Source organism: Macrotis lagotis, chromosome 1, assembly GCF_037893015.1.
Source record: "Macrotis lagotis isolate mMagLag1 chromosome 1, bilby.v1.9.chrom.fasta, whole genome shotgun sequence".
NCBI classification, from domain to species: Eukaryota; Metazoa; Chordata; class Mammalia; order Peramelemorphia; family Peramelidae; genus Macrotis; species Macrotis lagotis.
Window position 1 is genome coordinate 158,441,538 of NC_133658.1, and position 19,327 is coordinate 158,460,864.

Here is a 19,327-nt window from a genome sequence, read left to right on the forward strand (position 1 = left end):
CCACGGAAACAATGTAAAAACTAACAGAATGCCTTCTGCGGGGGGGTGGGGGAGGGAAACAAGATAAGGGAAAAATTGTAAAATTCAAAATAAATAAAATCTAAGAAAAAGAGATGTTTGATAATTTTGGGAGTTTGGAAGCCAGACTGTTGAGGAGAATAAATGGAGGTACAAAGTTAAGTGACTTTCTCAAGGAGTTTAGAGATATTGGACAATAGCTACAAGGGCAGCTAGGTGGCTAAGTGGATAGAGCACTGGCCTTGGAGTCAGGAGGTTGGGAGTTGAATCCACTCTCAAACACTTGCCACTTACTAGCTGTTTGACCTTGGGCAAGTCGCTTAACCTTGATTGACTCCCATCCAGGGCCATCTCCAGTCATCCTGATTCATATCTGGCCACTGGACCCAGATGACTATGGAGGAGAAAGTGAGGTTGGTGACTTAGCACAGCATCCCCCTCACTCAAATCCAATTCATGTGCTTGTCATGGCATCACCTCCCTGATGTTGTGGTCTTCTTTGAAAATGAAAGACAAATATAATGAAGACTCTGCAAGAGATCTAGAAACTGAACCAAAAGATGAGATTTTAACCAAGTACAAGCAAGTCTTGTTGGGGCCTATTATTGAGACTTTGGGTCCCAGTCTCCCAAATGTGCAAGTGACACAACTGACAGTGATATGTGAATGGCCACCTGTACCCATTGCCATGGACCTGACAGGGGACATGGAATTGCCCAAGAACTAGGTGTTTGTGCTGTGGGCTACAATGTGAAGGCTCCTTTTAAGATAAACAAGTTTGTGGCTTGAAGTATCTATATCATATCCACCACAAAGGGCCATAAGTGCACAGTACCATGTACATCATTGGGTGTTATTGCTCAAGGACAGAGGACTATGAGTTTTTGACACCAATGGAGGAAGCTCCCAATGGCTGCTCATTTGAGACACCTACCATATCAAGTCCTTCTTCACAAATGATGACTAAACAGGTCATTTGTCCTGGTGTGAACCCCCCTTCCTTTATCCCTCCATCTTTGGGCCTACTTCTGGCCCCCAGCAGCACCCTCAGCCCAGGAAGGGGCTGTCCCTAATTTTCATCCAGGCCGAACTCCATCTTTCTCCTTGGAAGTCTCCTTCCTGAGAACTTAGAGCAATTCCCCTACTCTAGTGGGGGATTCCAAAGCACCTGACCTGATCCACTTCCTCCATTATATGCCCCCCATAGTCTTCCAGTTTCAGTAGGAAGGGGCATGTCCACTATTCTTACCTTTAACCCCATTAAAAGACCCTTTGTATTTGCACCAGATTCTATAAACCCTGTCTCCTGTCATCCCCTTATCCTTGTCCTCTCCACTTAGGGTCTAACAACTATATTTCTGGAGGATGCTTCCAGGGATGGGCAGGAGTAAAGTGGGGTGGAACAGGTAGGGAGCAATATAAGTCTTCATCTCTACACATCTGCCAGGGACTATTTGCCTTGTGTGCCTCCCTCTTCACCTCTCACCTGTCACATTTATGGGGGTACTGTGCTTCTGCCTGTTCTCACTGTGGAATTCTTATCCTTTTCCCCAATTTCTTCTTATTTGTTCGCAATGGTTCCCATTAAAGTCTAGCAATTTTTGCCCCTCCCCCCATGGGATTATATTTAGATTTCCACAAAAAAAAAGAAAAGGACCTTCAATTCTCAATGTTTCTTGGGTCACAGAAATATCAATGATAAGGCATTATTTGACTTAATAGAAAATGCAAAGCACCCCAACCTGAACCCACAAACAATTAAGGAAATTCTCCTTCCATCTTCAATCGACTTACCTCTTTTTAAAACACATAATTCTTCCTTGGTGCTGATCCTTCTCTGCTCAGGGGACAGGAAAAAATGTTTGGTATTGCTAGAGTCAAAAAACCTTCTAGATTTATTCCATTAATATCATAGGGGTTAGGGGCATGGTGCCCCCACAATCTAGAAAATTCATATAAAAAATTTTTTTGTTCCTCCCTTCACACCAGAGAAAGTCTGAATTATTATGGTTAAAAGATAAAATATTTTATTGTTATACAATTCTGTACATATATTTTATGTACTTATGAGATTTTGAACTTTTTTGTGTCATCTGCTAACTCTTTGGGTGCTGTCTGTAGCATGTGTGAAACTCCTCCAAAATTCCCATTTAATTTCTTACTCCATCCTGCAACGTATTGAAGCTCAGACGGGGAAAGTCTCAGTCTGGTAAGCCCCTCCTCCCATAGAAATTTATAGATTCTTTAGTATTCCCAGACTTCTCTGGGATTGAAAAAAGAAAAGACTTTGGCTACCTTGGAATTGATCTCTTTTAAATCCCATTTCAGGCATCATCTTAATTAACTGGTTACTTCTCACCATTACAGTGGGGATTCCTTTTGGTTATGTGTCTGACTAGAGGGCTAGTGAGGTTCCTTCCATCTCTTACATTTTGTGATTCATAGAGACCCTTTCTAGATTTGCTCTGGTGCTAGCTTTAGGTTCTCCATCTCAATTTAGACATAGGACCCAGGAAGATAGTTCTCCCTGGATTTTCACAGCTGCTTGTGGTGGAGGGGTTTTGTGTACTCAGGTGGGACCACCTGACCTCTGAGGTCCCTCCTTACTCTAAGATTTGATGAGCCTAAGAAATGAAGTCAAGTACAAGACTTTCCTTGTACAATAAAAGCATCTCAGTATCTTTGTATACCTATAGAAAAGATAGGCTGAAACCCATAGCATGTATAAAATGTTGAGAAAGCTATTGGAAGAAATTTTACCCGATGCTCATTTTGTTCTTTTTTTTAAAATTTCTTTTTTTATTTGTTTTTTACACTACTTAGATTTTTCCCAACTCCTTTTCTCTTCCCCTTTTCATAGAGCCATCCTTTATAAAAATTATTTTTTAGTGAAAAAGAAAAAAATTCGGCAAAACTGATTAGTATATCAAAATAATCTAACATTGAATAATAATCAATTATCCCACTCCCTTGATACCCACATCCTCCCACATATGCAAAGGAATGGGGCAAAGTGTCTTTTTATATCTCTTCTTCTTTGTAATTTTGCAGCATTCATTCTCACTTGTGTTATGTATATGAGAGATTGAGGAGGCTTGTTCTTTCCATTTACATTATTGTTGTCACTATTTATATTGTTTCCTGATTCTTTCCCCACACTTTGTATCAGTTCCTGTAAGTCTTTCTGGAGTCATCTGTGTGTTATTTCTTATACTTTAATAATAATAATAATAATAGTAATAAAATTCCATTACATTTATGTTGGTACCCCTTTTTAATATCTTTTGCACCCTTTTTAAAAACATCCTTCTTAAATCTGGTCTTCACAGATACGACTTAAGTCTGGATGAAATGAGGGATCTGACATTTAAGAGAGTGAAATTTACCATGGGGTTACCTCTGTTAAAACGTGCAATTCAGGAACAGGTAAGTTTTATTTATTTATTTATTCATCTATTCATTTACTTGTTCATTTATTTGTTTGTTTGTCTATCTATCTATTTATTTATTTTTGTAGATAGTAAACTTTAATATTTATTCTCATTTTGTACAAATAATTTTTATACAATAATAAAATATTCTTGTTTAAGAGTAAATGAAATACCCCTCCCCCCATAAATATAGACTCACTTGAGCGATAAAGTAAAGGGGAGAGAAAAAAAAATTAAAATTAAAAAACTAATAGTAATAATTGTAGGTATGGCCAGGTGGTGCAATGGACGGAGCACCAGCCCTGGAGCCATGAGCACCCAAGCCCACATCCGGCCCCATACACCCAACAATCACCCATCTGTGTGACATGCAAGCCACCTGAACCCCACTGACCTGCAAAAACCAAAAAAAAGAAAAAAAAAGACCCAAAATAAAATAAAATAATAATAATAGTAGGGGTGGCTGGGTGGTGGACAGAGCATTGGCCCTTGAGCCAGGAGCACTGGGGTTCAAATCGGGCCTCAGACACCCAATGATCACCCTGCTATGCAGCCACAGGCAGGCCACTCAGCCCCATTTGCCTTGAACCCTCCCTCCCCAAAATAATAATAATAATAAAAAATGTGCTTGAGTCTTTGTTCCAACACTAGCAACTCTGTCACAGGTGGATCACATTCTTTATGATAAGTCCATCACAAAAGTTACTTCCATATTTTTCCACCATTGCCATTGCTGATTGCAACTCCCTCCTTTCATATTTCTCCACTACCAATGTACTATATTTTCTCTCTCCTTTCACTCTGACTCTGCTGTAGGATATCTGAGTGGTGCAGCAGACATATCCCCAGCTCTGGGGCCAAGAGGCCCCGAGCCCCATACCACCCCCTAGGCCCAGCATCCACCTGGCCCTATGGTCCTGGACAGGCCTTCCAATCCCAGCCCCTTGCAAGAAGTAAAAAAGAAAATATGTTATATCTGACCACTCTCCCCCCATGGTCCATCCTCTCCTCCATCACTCACATCACCCCCCTTCCCCCTGTCCCCCCCTCTCCTTCTTATTCCAGATGCCTATACCACATTGAGTATATATGCTGTTTCCTCTCCTAGACACCTCTGATGAGAGTGAAGATTCCCACATCCCCCTCATCTTCCCCCTCTTCCATATCATTGCAATAGCTCATTGTAATTAAGAAAAATCTTATTACATGAAATATCTTGACCTATTCCCCCTCTCCTTTTTCCATCTCCCATTACATTTCCCTTTCTTCTATTGACTCCATTTTTACACCAGGTTTTATCTTCAAATTAAGCTTTCTCCTGTGTTTCAACCATAAAAGCTCCCTCTACCTGCTCTATTAAATGAGAAGGTTCATATGAGTATTATCAGTGTCATTTTTCTATCCAGGAATACATGCAGTTCATCATCATTAAGTCCCTCATATTTTCCCCTCTCCTCCAATCTCCATGCTTCACCTGAGTCCTGTATCTGAAGATCAAACCTTCTGTTCAGCTCTGGCCATTCCAACAGGAACATTTGAAATTCCCCTGGTTCACTGAAAGTTCATCATTTTTCCCTGGAAGAGGACATTCAGTTTTGCTGGGTAGTTGATTCTCGGTTGCATCCTAAGCTCTTTTGCCTTCTGGTATATTATATTCCAAGGCCTACGAGCTTTTAATGTAGTTACTGCTAAGTCCTGTGTGATCCTGACTGCAGCTCCACGATATTTGAATTGTGTCCTTCTGGCTGCTTGTAATATTTTCTCTTTGACTTGGGAGTTCTGGAACTTGGCTATAATATTCCTAGGGGTTGGTTTTTGGGGATCTCTTTCTTGGGGGGATCGGTGGATTCTCTCCATTTCTATTGCCCTCTGCTTCTAGAATATCAGGGCAATTTTCCTGTAGTAATTCTTTGAAAATGATGTCAAGGCTCTTTTCCTGATCTTGACTTTCAGGTATTCCAATAATTTTTAAATTATCTTTCCTAAGTCTGTTTTCCATATCAGTTGTTTTTTCAAAGAGATATTTCACATTTTCTTCTAATTTTTCTTTTTTTTTTTTTTGGTTTTGAAATATTGAGTCCTGTTTTCTGTTAAATTCATCAATCTGCTTGAGTTCTATTCTTTGTCTGAAGGATTTGTTCTCCTCAGAGAGTTTTCTTATCTCTTTTTCCATCTGGCTTATTTTGCTTTTTAAAGCATTCTTCTCCTCAATAACTTTTTGAACTGTTTTATCCATTTGACCCAAGCTGGTTTTTAGCATGCTATTTTCTTCAGCATTTTTTTGGATTTCATTGACTAGGCTGCTGACTTCATTTTTATGTTTTTCCTGCATCTCTCTCCTTTCTTTTCCCAGTTTTTCTTCTAACTCCCTCATTTGATTTTCAAAGTCTTTTTTGAGCTCTGTCATAGCCTGAGCCCAATTTCTGTTTTTCTTGGAGTCTTTAGATGTAGGAACTTGTGCTTCCTCATCTTCAGACTGAGAATTTTGATCCTTCTTGGGCTCATATGCAAAATATTTCTCAATGGTGTGCCTCTTGTTTCTCTGCTTGCTCATTTTTCCAGCCTGAGCCTGGTTTTGGGGTGCTTCCTGAGCTTTTAGGACACTCCCACAAGGGTCTCAGTGTGTGAGGCTCTGTCCTCACTCCTGGTCTGTGAATGACCATGTGCGCCCCCCTATGCCATGGGGCTCAGGTGGGGGGTGGCCCTGCTGTTCTATGGGGGGGGGCTAGACTGTGATCAGGATCTGAATGTGGTCAGAACCCCAGAATCCTGTTCCAGGGGCAGAGGACAGAGCTCTGCAGTCTCTCTCTCTTCATTCCCCTCCCTAGGTTCCTAGGTTCAATGGGCTCATGCCCTGGGGGCTCCTGCTTACGGGCTCTGCCTGCTTCTGTTTCTTGGCCCTTCTGCTCTCTCTGTGCCCTGAGGTCTGGGCTTCATGTTCTCACTCTGGCAGAGGTTCACCCACCCCCCCCCGTTCCCCCAATTTGTGCTGGTGCTCCCCAGGGTGAAGCTCAGGAAACTCCCCTGCTGCTGTGAGCCGCTGCTCCCAGCACCCTGGGGTTGCTTCTGGGAGGCTGAAATTCTTTGGCTCTAGCGGGCCACCCCTCTGGCGGGCCACCCCTCCAACCCCGGGGAGCAGAACCTTTCTGCTCTTTTCCCAGGTTACCTTGAGTAGGAGAACTGTCTCATTGGGTCTCTCTGTGGGTTCTGTCTCTAGAAAATTTAGTTAGAGTCCTTGCTTATAAGTTTTATGAGAGAGCACCTAAGACATGATCTGTTCTTGTCGCCATCTTGGCTCCACCCCCAGTTTTATTTTTTCATTTGCAATTTTGTGTATCAACAAAATAAATTATGCTATATAATCTATTTCTTCAGTCAATAAGCATTTATTGAGCATCTACTATATGTCAGATATGGTGCTGAACATTCAGGATACAAAAAGACACATAAAATTGTCCCTGCCCTCAAGGGATTCACAAAAAAAAAATCCTTATTCACTAGGTACTAAAAGGGAAAACAACAAGCACATTTATATAAATTTACAGACTATATTTAAAATGTATAAATACAAATATATGCAAAGTAGCTAAATGCAAGGAATTTGGAAGGCATAGCATTAAATTTAGGATCAGAAAATACATTTTACAAAAAGTAATATTTGAGTTTCATCTTAATGAAATTGCCTGACTCTAAAAGGTGGGTGCAAAGATAGAGGGCATTCCAAGAATGAGGGAGAACCATCAGAAAGGCAAGGAGAGGAGTGATTGTGTATCTTGTGTGAAGAATAGAGAATAACCTCATTTGTCTAGATTTCTGATTTAAAATCTAATCAGAAGAATTTGCATTTTCCTAGTGGCAATAGAAAATCAATAGATATAAGTAGGGGAATCAGATACCCAAATATGAATTTAGGGCAAATTATTTTGGCAGCAGGATGAAAGATTGAACTGAATTGGTGAGAGGAGAGGTAGCAAGACCAATTCAAAGCTTGCTAAAATAATCTTGAGCTCTGAGGAAGGCCTGAACTAAGACAATATATGTGCAAGAAGAGGGAGGGGTTCAAATGTGAATAATGTCTGTGAAGACAGCCTTGACAACATTTGTTGATTGATTATATGTATAGAGTGAGAGAGACAAGGTAATCCTGAGATTACAAACTTGGAATACTAAAAGAATAGTAGTGTCCTGAAAGAAACAGGGAAGAGAGGAGGGATTGGAAAGATAAAGGAGTTATCTCATAATAGAAGGTGAAATAAAAGAGGAAAGCATCACAAAAACAGAAAAGTGAGAGCATCTTTGAGGAAGAAGGTTAGCAACCATTTCCAATGCTTCAGAGAGTTAGAGAACATACCAGTTTCCAGTTCAACAATCACTTAAACTCCCATGACCCACACTTCTTCAGTCATATGTAGGGATGCTGCTGGACATTCTCATTGTCACCCAAAAATGGTCTAGGTTCAAAATGAAGAATTCTGAAGTTTCTTTTTATGAATATAACCCTCTATCAGTGAGCTTTTCTTAGATTTCACTCTTCCAAACCACAATGCTTTGTCCTTCAACATAGCCACCAGTCCCTGTACCCTTCAGTGACCTTCATATAATGTATTTTAAAAGCTCCTAGAACTATATCTAGATTCTTTATTTTTCTACTCATTCTCATTTAATCATAATTAGTATGTACACTGTACTTTTGCTTCTGGGATTCTTTTTCATTTTATAGTATTTCATGATTATCTTTCCTTATTTCTTTCTATTCCTCATTCTTCTCAGTCTAAATTGAATATTAATACAAACCTATATTAGGGAACTCCTAATAAGAAAATTCCCTCAGCCAACATAGATTAATAATTGTTCTGCAAAAGTGACTTGCTCGGGGTCATACCTTGTCTTCCTTATTTTGATACTGTCACATGCCTTCTAATTTTCTGAGTGTATTTTATGCCAATATAGTCAAGTGACAGATGTCATGTCATTTCTTTCCAATGTTTTCCTGATACTATGGCCCTTTATTTTGATTTTTAACTTGGTTATTTTGGCTCTTTCCTGGAACATGATTTATATGTTTGATCAGCAGAGAAATAAAAGGGTAATTTAGGGGACTAAAATAGTTTTTAAGTTTAAAATTCTATAGATATAGATATATGTTGGCTTTTGATTTCCAAACCATATTGTCTTTCACACTCCAACCATCTTTCTAATGCCCTTTAACCTTTTCATCCTTCTACTTGAATCTTGGGTTCATCCCCTGAGACCTTGGGCTCTGAGAACTAAACTTTCATCTTAACTTGTATGGAATCATGCCTCCATATCATTTCTCTGATATCACTAACTCATGTTGCCATCTTGCATTCTCCCCACCCCTTTCATTTCCCCATTGCCCTCTGAGGGAAAGAAATGTCTTGCTTATTGGTAATTGTATCCCTAGGGCATGGCTCATAATAAATTCTTAATAAATACAATTAATTCATTTATTCACTCATTCAGTAGTTTCAGTGAACACCTGTTGCAAATTTTTTTTAGCCACATGGGCTATAAAATACAAATCTTTAGTTTTTCTCAGCTTTAAATGAGGATAATGATACATTGTCATCCTCAGAGGATTGATTATTTAGAAGGAAGTGCTTTTTAACTTTAAAGTAGTTTATAAATTTGACCTCCAATTATTATTTGTGGTGACTTATTTATAGAGCTACTTTACCCCCAGTTTATTTATTTATTTTTTCCAATTATTTGTAAAGACAGTTTTCAGCATTCATTTTTGCTTAATTTTCTCCTCATTCTTCCCTCCTCTTGTCCTAAGATAGCAAGTAATCTGATGTAGGTTATGCATGCAAAATCATGTTACACATATTTATTAGTGATGCTGTGAAAGGAGAATTAGAACAAAAGGGTAAAAACTACTTGAAAGAAAAAACAAAAAGCAAATTAAAAAAAATGAAAATAGTATGTTTTGATTTGCATTCAGATTCCATAGTTCCTTCTCCAGATTTGGATGGCATTTTCTATCAGACATCTTTTAGATTACTGTATTATTGAGAAGAGCTAAATCTATCATGTTGATCATCACACAGTGTTGCATTATTGTTTACAATATTCTGGTCCTGCTCATGTCAAGCTATCTTCTTTGTGAGAAAAATATATTAAATACTTGAAACTTATTTCTATCATGATCTGTTTCAGAAAAAAATCATCTCAAAACTTAATTCGTGCTTCCTTTTTAAAATTTTACCATCCAATGACCTAATTTTAAAAATATATTTCTTAAGAAGACTTTGAGCTGACATGGAGTAGAGGTCAGCAAAACCAATTGCTTGAATCTTTATCTCTTTACCAAAGATGAGTTCCATTTTGGGGACACCCTTTTCCATTCCAGCATTAGCCTTGGGGGCTGTTCTAATATGCAACTACACAAAATGGAAAAGGCCAAAGAGAGTTTTTGAGGGCTGATCTGAAATTTCTTTTGGTTAAGAATGGGATACAAGTCTGAATCAGATCTTGGTGCTCACCTTGTATCTATTATAGAATTGAGCCAAACCCACAAGTCAACCTCAGAATTGACCAACCCTTCTCAGCATCTTTTTTGCTAGGGATGACTCACAAATTGGCCATGCTTTTTGTGACCACTTGGAATTGAGCCTACTCTCTAAGAAGCTGGAACCAAAATATCCTTGGCAAGGGATAGACAGAAACTGAGCATTGAGAAAATACTTATTTTCTCTTACAGAATCTTGCCTCACAATTAATTGCCAAGAAGATAGAAATAGCAATTTGGTATGTTTTCACAACTTTTGGATGAAATAATCCATACATATTCATCTGGAAAATGAAAATCTCAATATAGAAGAGTTGAAAGAACTGGCCAAGTATGAAAAATTATTTTATATGGAGCCAGTTCAACAGTAAGTCAAATGAAAAAAAAAACAGTAAGTCAAATGGACAAAATTTAAGAACTTACTATATGTGAAATAAGCCATGGTAGTCTGTCCTGCCCAACTCTTTGTGAGTGTCCTCTCTTTTTGAAATCTACACCTTGGTCTAACCTTTTATTTTCTAGACCCAATCTATCATGTAGTCTAATATGATCTAGGAAACTCCTTAGGAGATAATCAAGTGGGAGTATGGTAGGTTTTCAGTGTGCCACAGAGCATTGTCTCCAGTGTTCTGTTAACTTTGCAAGGCAAAGGGGAATTAAATTAAAACACAACACAATTCCTTTGATCAAGGAACTCACATTCTACTAGGGGCTGCAACATATACATAAGAAAGCAAATAATATATATATATATATATACATATATATATACATATAATATCTGTATCTGTTTAAATGTGTTTATGTGTATGTATATAAATGTTTATATATTTACATCTACACATATATTTTCACAAATGTAAGGTAGTCAGGGTTAAATGCTTGCAAAGAAAACACAGCTAGTATCTATCAAGTCCCATCCAGGACCATCTCCAGTTGTCCCAATTCATATCTGGCCACTGGACCTAGATGGCTCCGGAGGAGAAAGTATCACTGGTGACTTGTAGCACAGCATCTCCTCACTGAAATCCAATTAATATACTCGTCATGGCATTACCTCCCTGATGTAATGATCTTCTTCAAGAAAGAACAAACATCATTGTCATATACATATGTACACATATATGCATATATGTATATATATACATACATATATAAATTAGATTTCAAGAGGAAGATTGTGTCAATACAATAGGTAATTCTATAAGGTGGAGGTGAAGAGGGCAGACATAATTACAAAGCATGAAATTGCCAGTCAGCTCAAGATGAGATTATCTCAGGTTCCAGGGAACCTGTGGATAGGATCCAAAGCCCTTCCCCATTTTCTCCCATCTGTATCCCTTCTCCTATTCAGCATGATCTTACTTGGCTAGGGAAATAGAGCCCCTCCAAGTATATTCAGCACTCAGGATCATCAGTAGAAATCTCAGCCTTAGGCCAATCATTCCTGATAAAGTCTCCAGTTCCCTTAATCAGCTCAACAAATCCACAGCTTAACTGAGGTCAGTAACTGAAACCCAGACGTGAAGGTTGATCTTTTTATGCTTCTTGCTAATTGCTGCCAGATTCTATTGAACTCACCAGATTAACCTGTACAATCCTTTATTTTATGAGGAAGACAGCACACTGGTCTCCGTTGCTTTAATTTTTTTTTATTACAACTCTCTTAGTACTCTTAATTGTACCCATACAAATACAATGTCTCTTTTATTGTAGCCATCCCTGAAATACTGACTAGTTTTTTCTTGGTGGCTGGGTATATTCCCTTTGGGAAGCAGAGCACTGGGTTGGATGGTACCTGGAAGTTCCTGTTGATCTAGAGTCTCAAGTTATTCCCTTCCTTTCAGTAAATTCTCAGAAAACAAACCAAAAGAAATTGCACTAGTAATAAGAACACAATGGAAATTTCTTGTAACCTTGTAACATCTTGTCCATGTCACAAACTTCAGTAGGGCATCTGCTGTAGAAGACTCAAATTTTATTCTGGAGTAATGGTCTACTTTAAGTACTTTTAGAAGAAATGCTTTATGATTCACATCCCTTAAGAGAAATATCAGATCATTGAGACAAAAATACATAAATATGTTTATATTTTTTGTGTTTCTGCCTTTCCCTTACCCTAATCTCATTTTGCTTTAGTGTTACCTTTTGCTGACATTCATCTGTACGTTGAAGTAATATGTGATGTGTAGTGATGATATCTTTTTAACCAAATGATGAGTGACTAGTGGAAGCTAGAGCTAGGTTATGCTTGGTGTTTGCTTCAAGGTCTCCTGGGACAGTATTAAAGCCAAGAATAAGCCATTAAAATATTTCCATTTCACTCCTTTCCCTCTCCTCCCCTTTCTACCCCTGCCATCTGTAATAGATTTGAAATGTTCCAATAATTTCAAACTTAAAAAAAAAAAGAGTTTTTAGGGTTTACCAGAAAACACACAACATTCCTGAGACTATGTGATCACATCCCAAGGCAGCACCAGCCTTACACCTGTTTTCTTTTGTCCATGGAATTAAATCTTTTCATACACCTTGGCCAAGAGCTCACATCCCCTTTAAGAATCCAACTGTGAATTGAAGACAACCTAACGGAGATGGATTGATTCTGAAGGTTGAGTCATAGAAGATCCATGACTCAGTGATAACTCCTCGGGGAGGATTTGGAAGCAGCCAGGCAACAATAATTCCCCAGGAGAAATTGCCCCTATTTTACACTACATTTGACCTTGGGCAAGAGAAGTCTCTTCTCCAATCTACTTCATCCTCTGACAAATGAGGAAAATGACTAATTCAGCATGATTGTGAGGATCAAAGGAAATAATCCATGTAAAAGCACTTTGAAACTGTCAAATGGAGACCAAGCTATAAAAATACTTGGGGGAAGTTCCCCAGAACTTTGGGTGGATCCACAATGGTGAGTTTATTGGAGACCATAAACAAGATGAAAAGGTGTGTCCGACTTGCAGTCTTTATGATTGGAGGGAGTATCCAAATTGGTCAGATCAAAGATCCATATTATTATTATTATTATTATTATTGTTATCATCATCATCATCATCATTAAATTACAGAAAATATCTTTCTTGCTGATGTAGTGGTGTAACTTCAGGGACTATCACCTTGCTTTCCTTTTTTTCCCTTTCCTTTTCCCATTTTTGTATCTTTAATGCTTAGTACATAATAGATGATCAATAATAACTTATTGCATTGAATAAGGTTGTTTTTGGGCTCCCATCCCTAATTTACAAATCACTTTGCAAATATAATTTAATGCTTACAACAATATTGGCTCCATTTTATGGATGAAGAAACTAAGGCAAACAGATTAAATGACTTGCCTAGGGTCACACAACTAGTAAGTATCCCAGGCTGGATTTGAATTCTGGTCCTACTAATTCCAAATAGTCTACTGTGGCACTTAGCTGCCTCCCTGGACCTCAATTTCCTCCATTTAAAATGAAGAGTTATGTCCAAATGACTTCTGAATCCCCTCAAAGCTTTAGGACAGGTCACTGGAATCAAATCCACATTGGCAAAGGGATGTGCACAAGTGAGGCATTTATCTTCAAAACTTAGAAATCTGAATCCTGGCCATGTTGGACTGCTTTCTCCCTCATTCTTCCTGTACAGCTGGGACAGTGGGCCAGGTAGCTTTTGAATATTATGCTAATATCCTTAAGAAGTTTTCTAGTTACTTTCATTTTTAGACTACATTAGAAGTATCCATGAGAAGTCATGGGTAGCTTGCTTAGAACCAAATGTCCTCAGTTTCTCCCCTTGTTTTAAAATTCCTGTTGTTTTAATCTAGAAGAGTAGACATTTGCATTTTCTTAACAACAAAAATCATCTCCTCCTGAGTACCCTGCTTCATGGTCTGGCCTAGGAATAGTCTTTCAGTGTTATTTGGGAAAAGTAATTGAACTTTATCTGTCTCATTAAAGTGAGATATGACTTTCCTTTACAATCCAACTATGTCCTGGAGGACTGCTCTAAATGTAGTTTCTGTTAGACTTAGGAACTGAGACTAGATGCCTGGTTTTCATTTTATTTATGGCAAGGAAATAGGCATGCCCATTGAAATAAATTTGGATAAAGATTTGATTTGAATTTATGTAAGTTTACTGACCAAAAAGGTACTCATTTAAGAGCTTTCACATTTAAAGGATTATTTTAGTTCTTTTTCTAAATGCGTAAGTGAAGAATGGCCTGCTTGATCCTCAACTATGCTAATGAATATATCTATACATGTGTGTACAAGTCACACATGTCCTTGTTCTATGTATGTGCAAATGTTCATGCCGATTTAATATATGTATTTACATGTTCATATTATTGCATGTTCATGCATATGTTTAACATGTACCCAGCTCTATATAAGTGGGTATGTTGTATTTAAACGTACTTATTTTACAAACACCTCAATTTTAACATCTTCAGTGGATAAAGTTTCTCTCCAGGGTTTCTCTAGGGTTGACAGGAAAGCTTTCATTTTCTCCATAGAGCTGCCAAATATATCCTGATTTCATTTTTAGATGTCATTGTTCAGCTAGTATTTCTTCAACTTAAAAAATAAAACAAAAACAAAAAGATGTTCCCTTGAGAACATCTTTTTGTTTTTGTTTTTATTTTTTAAGTTGAAGAAATATACTTTTCCAAGGCTATATAAACTTTGAGCCCCCTGCCATGAAGATCTCTTTGGCATCTGATAGTGTTGCTGACCTCTGTGATCAAAATGCTAACATTATGAATAAAATGACTACCCAGAAATTAAACTTTTAAAATTTCACAATAGTTGAAGAAACTAAGGCAAAGGTTAATGGACATGCTCAAGGATACATAGCTATCCAGAGACTGGGGCTGAATTTGAACTCAGATCTTCTTGATTTTAATGCCAACATTCTATCCACTGCTCTAGACAGTTACCTCAAAGAACCAATTTCTATCAGTAGAATATAAGCTTTTTAATGGTTGGAGTTATTTTATCTTTACCTTTTTAATCTCCTGTGCTAAGTACATGCTAATAATTTAATAAATACTTGTTGAATTGAGCTTCCTGTCTCAATGAAATTAGATCTTGAATATGTGGTGCTGACTTTGTCAGATTAAGTGGAATAGCAAGAAGAATAAAGGGCCCTGCAAACTTTCCCCAGAAGACAAAAATCTATACATGAACAGTGGAAGAGATGGAAGCTGCCCAGAAAGGACTAGAACTGAAGATCAGGAGAGGCTTTGCAAATGCTGATTAAACAACATTAGCAAAATAATTGTTCTCCCTATACACTGAATGCCAAAGTGAAGATGAGCTGTGAATGGAACTAGTGGTATTAAGTGAATAATCCAAATGCTTTCAAATAGTACAAGAGGAGGAGAACCCCAAAATAAAGGCCTCCAGAATTCCCAGAAGAAATCACACCTGGACTTCCAGCAGTCATAAAGGGAGGCCAAGGGTTAGTGCTTTGCTGTTTGACAAAGTGTCTATGAGGGTTGTATCTGAAAAGTCCCAAAATGTCAGAACCTTGAAGCAGTGTTGTTCTGAAAAGACACAATGCATACAGACAGAATCGTTTAAGGTCACTTATTAAAATAAGGAAATGGGCCATGACTGCAGCAAATCAAGACACTTAGCAGTTGGAAAACCCTGAGTTGTGTCTGGTTGCTAAGGGTCATTGTATGAATCATTCCCTATCACATCAGGAAGATGGAGACAGGAATGATTCTTGCTTTGTAGTCTGGTGTCCAGTTGTTGTTTCCCCTCCTCCTCCTGGAAAGTTTCCTTTTCTTCAGGAAGATTATAATACATAAATCACTTCAAATATAAACTTTAAACATACACTTGCCTGTCAGTACAAAATAGCCATATCTTTTTTTAGGTAGAGGTTGTCACATTGTGGAAAGATTAATATCAAGTCTGAAGGAAAAGGAAGGCTACTCAAAATTTGTATAGAGATATCTAGGCCAGTAGTATGGGATAGTGGAAATGTAGCTGGAGTTAGAGGCAGAGGACATGAGTTTAAATTGCAACTCTACTCTTTTTGCTTGTGTGACCTTGGTCATACAACCTCTAAGCCTCAGTTTCCTTATCTATAAATTGACAGTCAGTTGGATTAAGTGACCTCTGAGGTTCCTTCCTTCCAGGTCTAAATCTGTGTGATAGACTCTGTGTGTAGCTATTATAGACCAGATGTTACAAGTGCAGTGATGAAAAAGACAGTAAAAAACAACCCATTGATTTTACCTGTGTGTGTTAGCACTAATGTCCCTCACTAATGTTTGGCACTATTTTTGCAACATTGTCAAGTAATCTTATTGTGGAAATTCCCTCTACTGATGCAGTTCGACAGCTTTTCCATATGTAATCTTGGACAGGTGAGGATATTTAGAGATTGAGTGACTTGCTCATGGCCACACAGTTAATATCATCAGGGAATGCTTAGGTTCAAGGTGAGACTTTAGCTCAAGTATTCCTATTCCAAGGCAGACTTTCTCTCTACCCTGTGTCAAACCTCTCCTACACATGACTCTCTGGTTTAAAGCACTGTGCTAAGAAGCCCTTTGTTTAGAAACATGAGACTCATCCGATTTACAAAGGCAGTGAAGTACAGTGGATAGAGGACTAGGAAGCATGAAAGCCTGGGTTGAAATCCCCAAATCCCTTCTAACTGTGGTGGGGAGCTCTTAATCTTGCTGAATCTCAGTTTCTATAGGGTAGATTATTAGAAAATGAGGTAGAAGATAGAAAGGGCTTTGCAAACTTTAAAATCCCCTATAAAAATTAATATTTAGTTGTTACTGGTCAGTCTATTTCATGATCACAGGCTATACACCTAAATCAGGAGGATCATTTCATGGAAACATAGAGGGAGCCTAGGTGAGACCTTTACTATTTTGGAAAGGTAGTTTGAGGTAATACCACATTTCTGGCCAATCAGAAGCCATTAGTATTGTTTTTTGTTGTTGCAGTTAGGGATATAGTAGATAGAGCACTATATTTGGAGTCTCGCCTCAGTCACTTAGTAGCAGTGTGACTCAGGGCATATCAAATCTCCTCTGTCTTCCTTGATTTCTTCATCTGTAAAATGGAGATAATATCATCTACCTTCTAGGGTTAGGGCAACTAAGTGGGAGAGTGGATAGAGCACCAGGCCTAGAATCAGAAAGATTCCTCTTCCTGACTTCTAATTTGACTTCAGACACACATATAGCTGTTTGACCCTGGATCATCTGTAAAATGATCTGGAGAAGGGAATGGCAAACTACTCCAAAACCATCTGATGAATTAGTTTTATAGGTTTGGAAAATTGAAAATAAATCTCTAGATTGTCCTCCTTAATTGTAACAATAATAATATCTAACATTTATACAGTATTTGCTGTATACCAGTCACTGTGACAAGCAGTTTACAATTATTGGACCCTTACAATAACCCTAGGAGATGTTGTTCAGCTATTTCTGTTGTGTCCAACTCTTCGTGTTTCTATATGAAAATTTTTTTTCTTAGAATGTCATGGTCTTCTTTGAGAATGAAGGGCTAAATATCAATATCATCATGTGTCACTTTAAGATTTGCAGAGTATTTTACATATGTTATCTCATTTGAGCCTTAGCATAACCCTATGAAGTAGGTTCTGTTTTCCAGATGAAGAAACTAAGGCTGAGGTGTTTAGTGTCTTGCCCAGAGTCATACAGCTAGTGAATCTCTGAGGCAGGATCCAGGTCCTGTGATTCCAAAACCTTTGTTACTTGCACTGTCCAATGATGTGAATCATGAAATATCACAGTCCCTAAAGCATTAAAATTGTGGGTCAACTAAAGTGAAAGAATTACATGGTTGGCTAAACAAGCTGTAACATATTTAAAAAAAAATCATAGGAGAAGTAGGATAAGTTACATCATCAAAGAAATGTGTAATCAAAAAAAAAACCCCGATGAACCAGTCATATGGTGAGAGACTAAGCTGGTGGACAGTCCATTTGATTCTTTGGTATTCATGTAATATGACAAGTAGAATATACTAGATCATATTAGATGGTGACCCACACATTTTATTTTAGAACCCTTGTTACAGTTTTTTTGAAGGATATGAGCAAGGACAGTCCAAGACAAGCAGGCATGGATGGGACAGAATTTACATCCTTGGAGATAGTTTTTATGTGAAAGAGATTAAAAATCAAAAATACATGTAAAATAAGGACTTAGATGCTAATTCTTAAATAATTCAAACAGAGCACTTTGTTGTTATTAGGTGGTGTTTCAATTGTATCTGACTCTCCCTGATCCCATTTGGGGTTTCCTTGGCAGAAATACTGGAGTAGTTTGCCATATTCTTCCCCAGCTTATTTTTACAGATGAGGAAACTGAGGCAGACAAGGTTAAGTGACTTGCCCAGCATCACATAGTAAGTATCTGAAGTCAGACTTGAACTCATGAAGATGAATCTTTCTGCTTCCAAGGCCAGTGCTATATCCACTATTCCACCCAGTCGCCCTAAGGAGCATTGATATGACATTATTTAAAAATATATAATATTTATGTACATGTGTGTATATTTATAAATATGTATGTATGTGTGCATACACACATATACACACACATAAATACATACATGTTTGTGTGCAGTCAACCATCATGTCATTAAGCATTTAGAATTGTAGATGATTTGATTAAAAAAAATCTTCTAAAGCCAGGCTTAATGTTGAAAATGTCTAGGCATTTAATGCATTCTTGGTGGAGTTTTTGAACAGTTCTAATTTTTCTGGAGAGCAATTTGGAACTATGCCCAAAGGGCTATAAAACTGCACAAACCTTTTGGCCCAGTAATCCCCTACTAGGTCTATATCTCAAATAGATCAAAGAAAAATAAAAAAAGGATCTATATGTACAAAAATATTTGTAGGAGCTGTTTTTGTGATGACAAATTGTAAACTGAGGGAATGTCCATCATCTGGGGAGTGATGTAAACTATTGTGCTATAAGAAATGATGAACAGGGTGATTTCTGAAAAACTTGGAACGATTTACATGAACTGATGCAAAATGAAGTGGGCAGACTCAAGAGAACATTGTACACAGTAACATATGATGATCAACTGTGAATGACTAAGTTACTTTCAGCAATACAGTGATCAAGACAATTCCAAAGGACTCATGATGAAAGATACTATCCAGAGAAAGAACTGATGAAATCTGAATGTAACTCAAAGAATCCTATTATTTGCTTTATTTTTTTTGTTTTTTTTTATCTGTTTTCTTTTATAGCATGACTAAATTGGAAATATGTTCTACATGATTGCATGTGAATAACCTATATCACATTGCTTACTGTCTTAGGGAAGGGGGAGGGAGGAATGAAA

The 19,327-nt window shown here is 37.8% G+C and overlaps 1 protein-coding gene and 1 pseudogene across 1 annotated transcript in view; both read left to right on the top strand.

The window, feature by feature from the left end:
* The window catches only part of ACOXL (acyl-CoA oxidase like), a 518,534-nt gene that overhangs the window by 42,446 nt on the left and 456,761 nt on the right, over positions 1–19,327 (top strand). Inside the window, exon 2 of the mRNA XM_074209273.1 lies at positions 3,348–3,444. Coding sequence (XP_074065374.1) covers positions 3,348–3,444 — 97 coding nt within the window. The remainder of the gene's footprint in view (positions 1–3,347; positions 3,445–19,327) is intronic.
* On the top strand, positions 540–1,200 carry LOC141501068 (rho GDP-dissociation inhibitor 3 pseudogene; annotated as a pseudogene).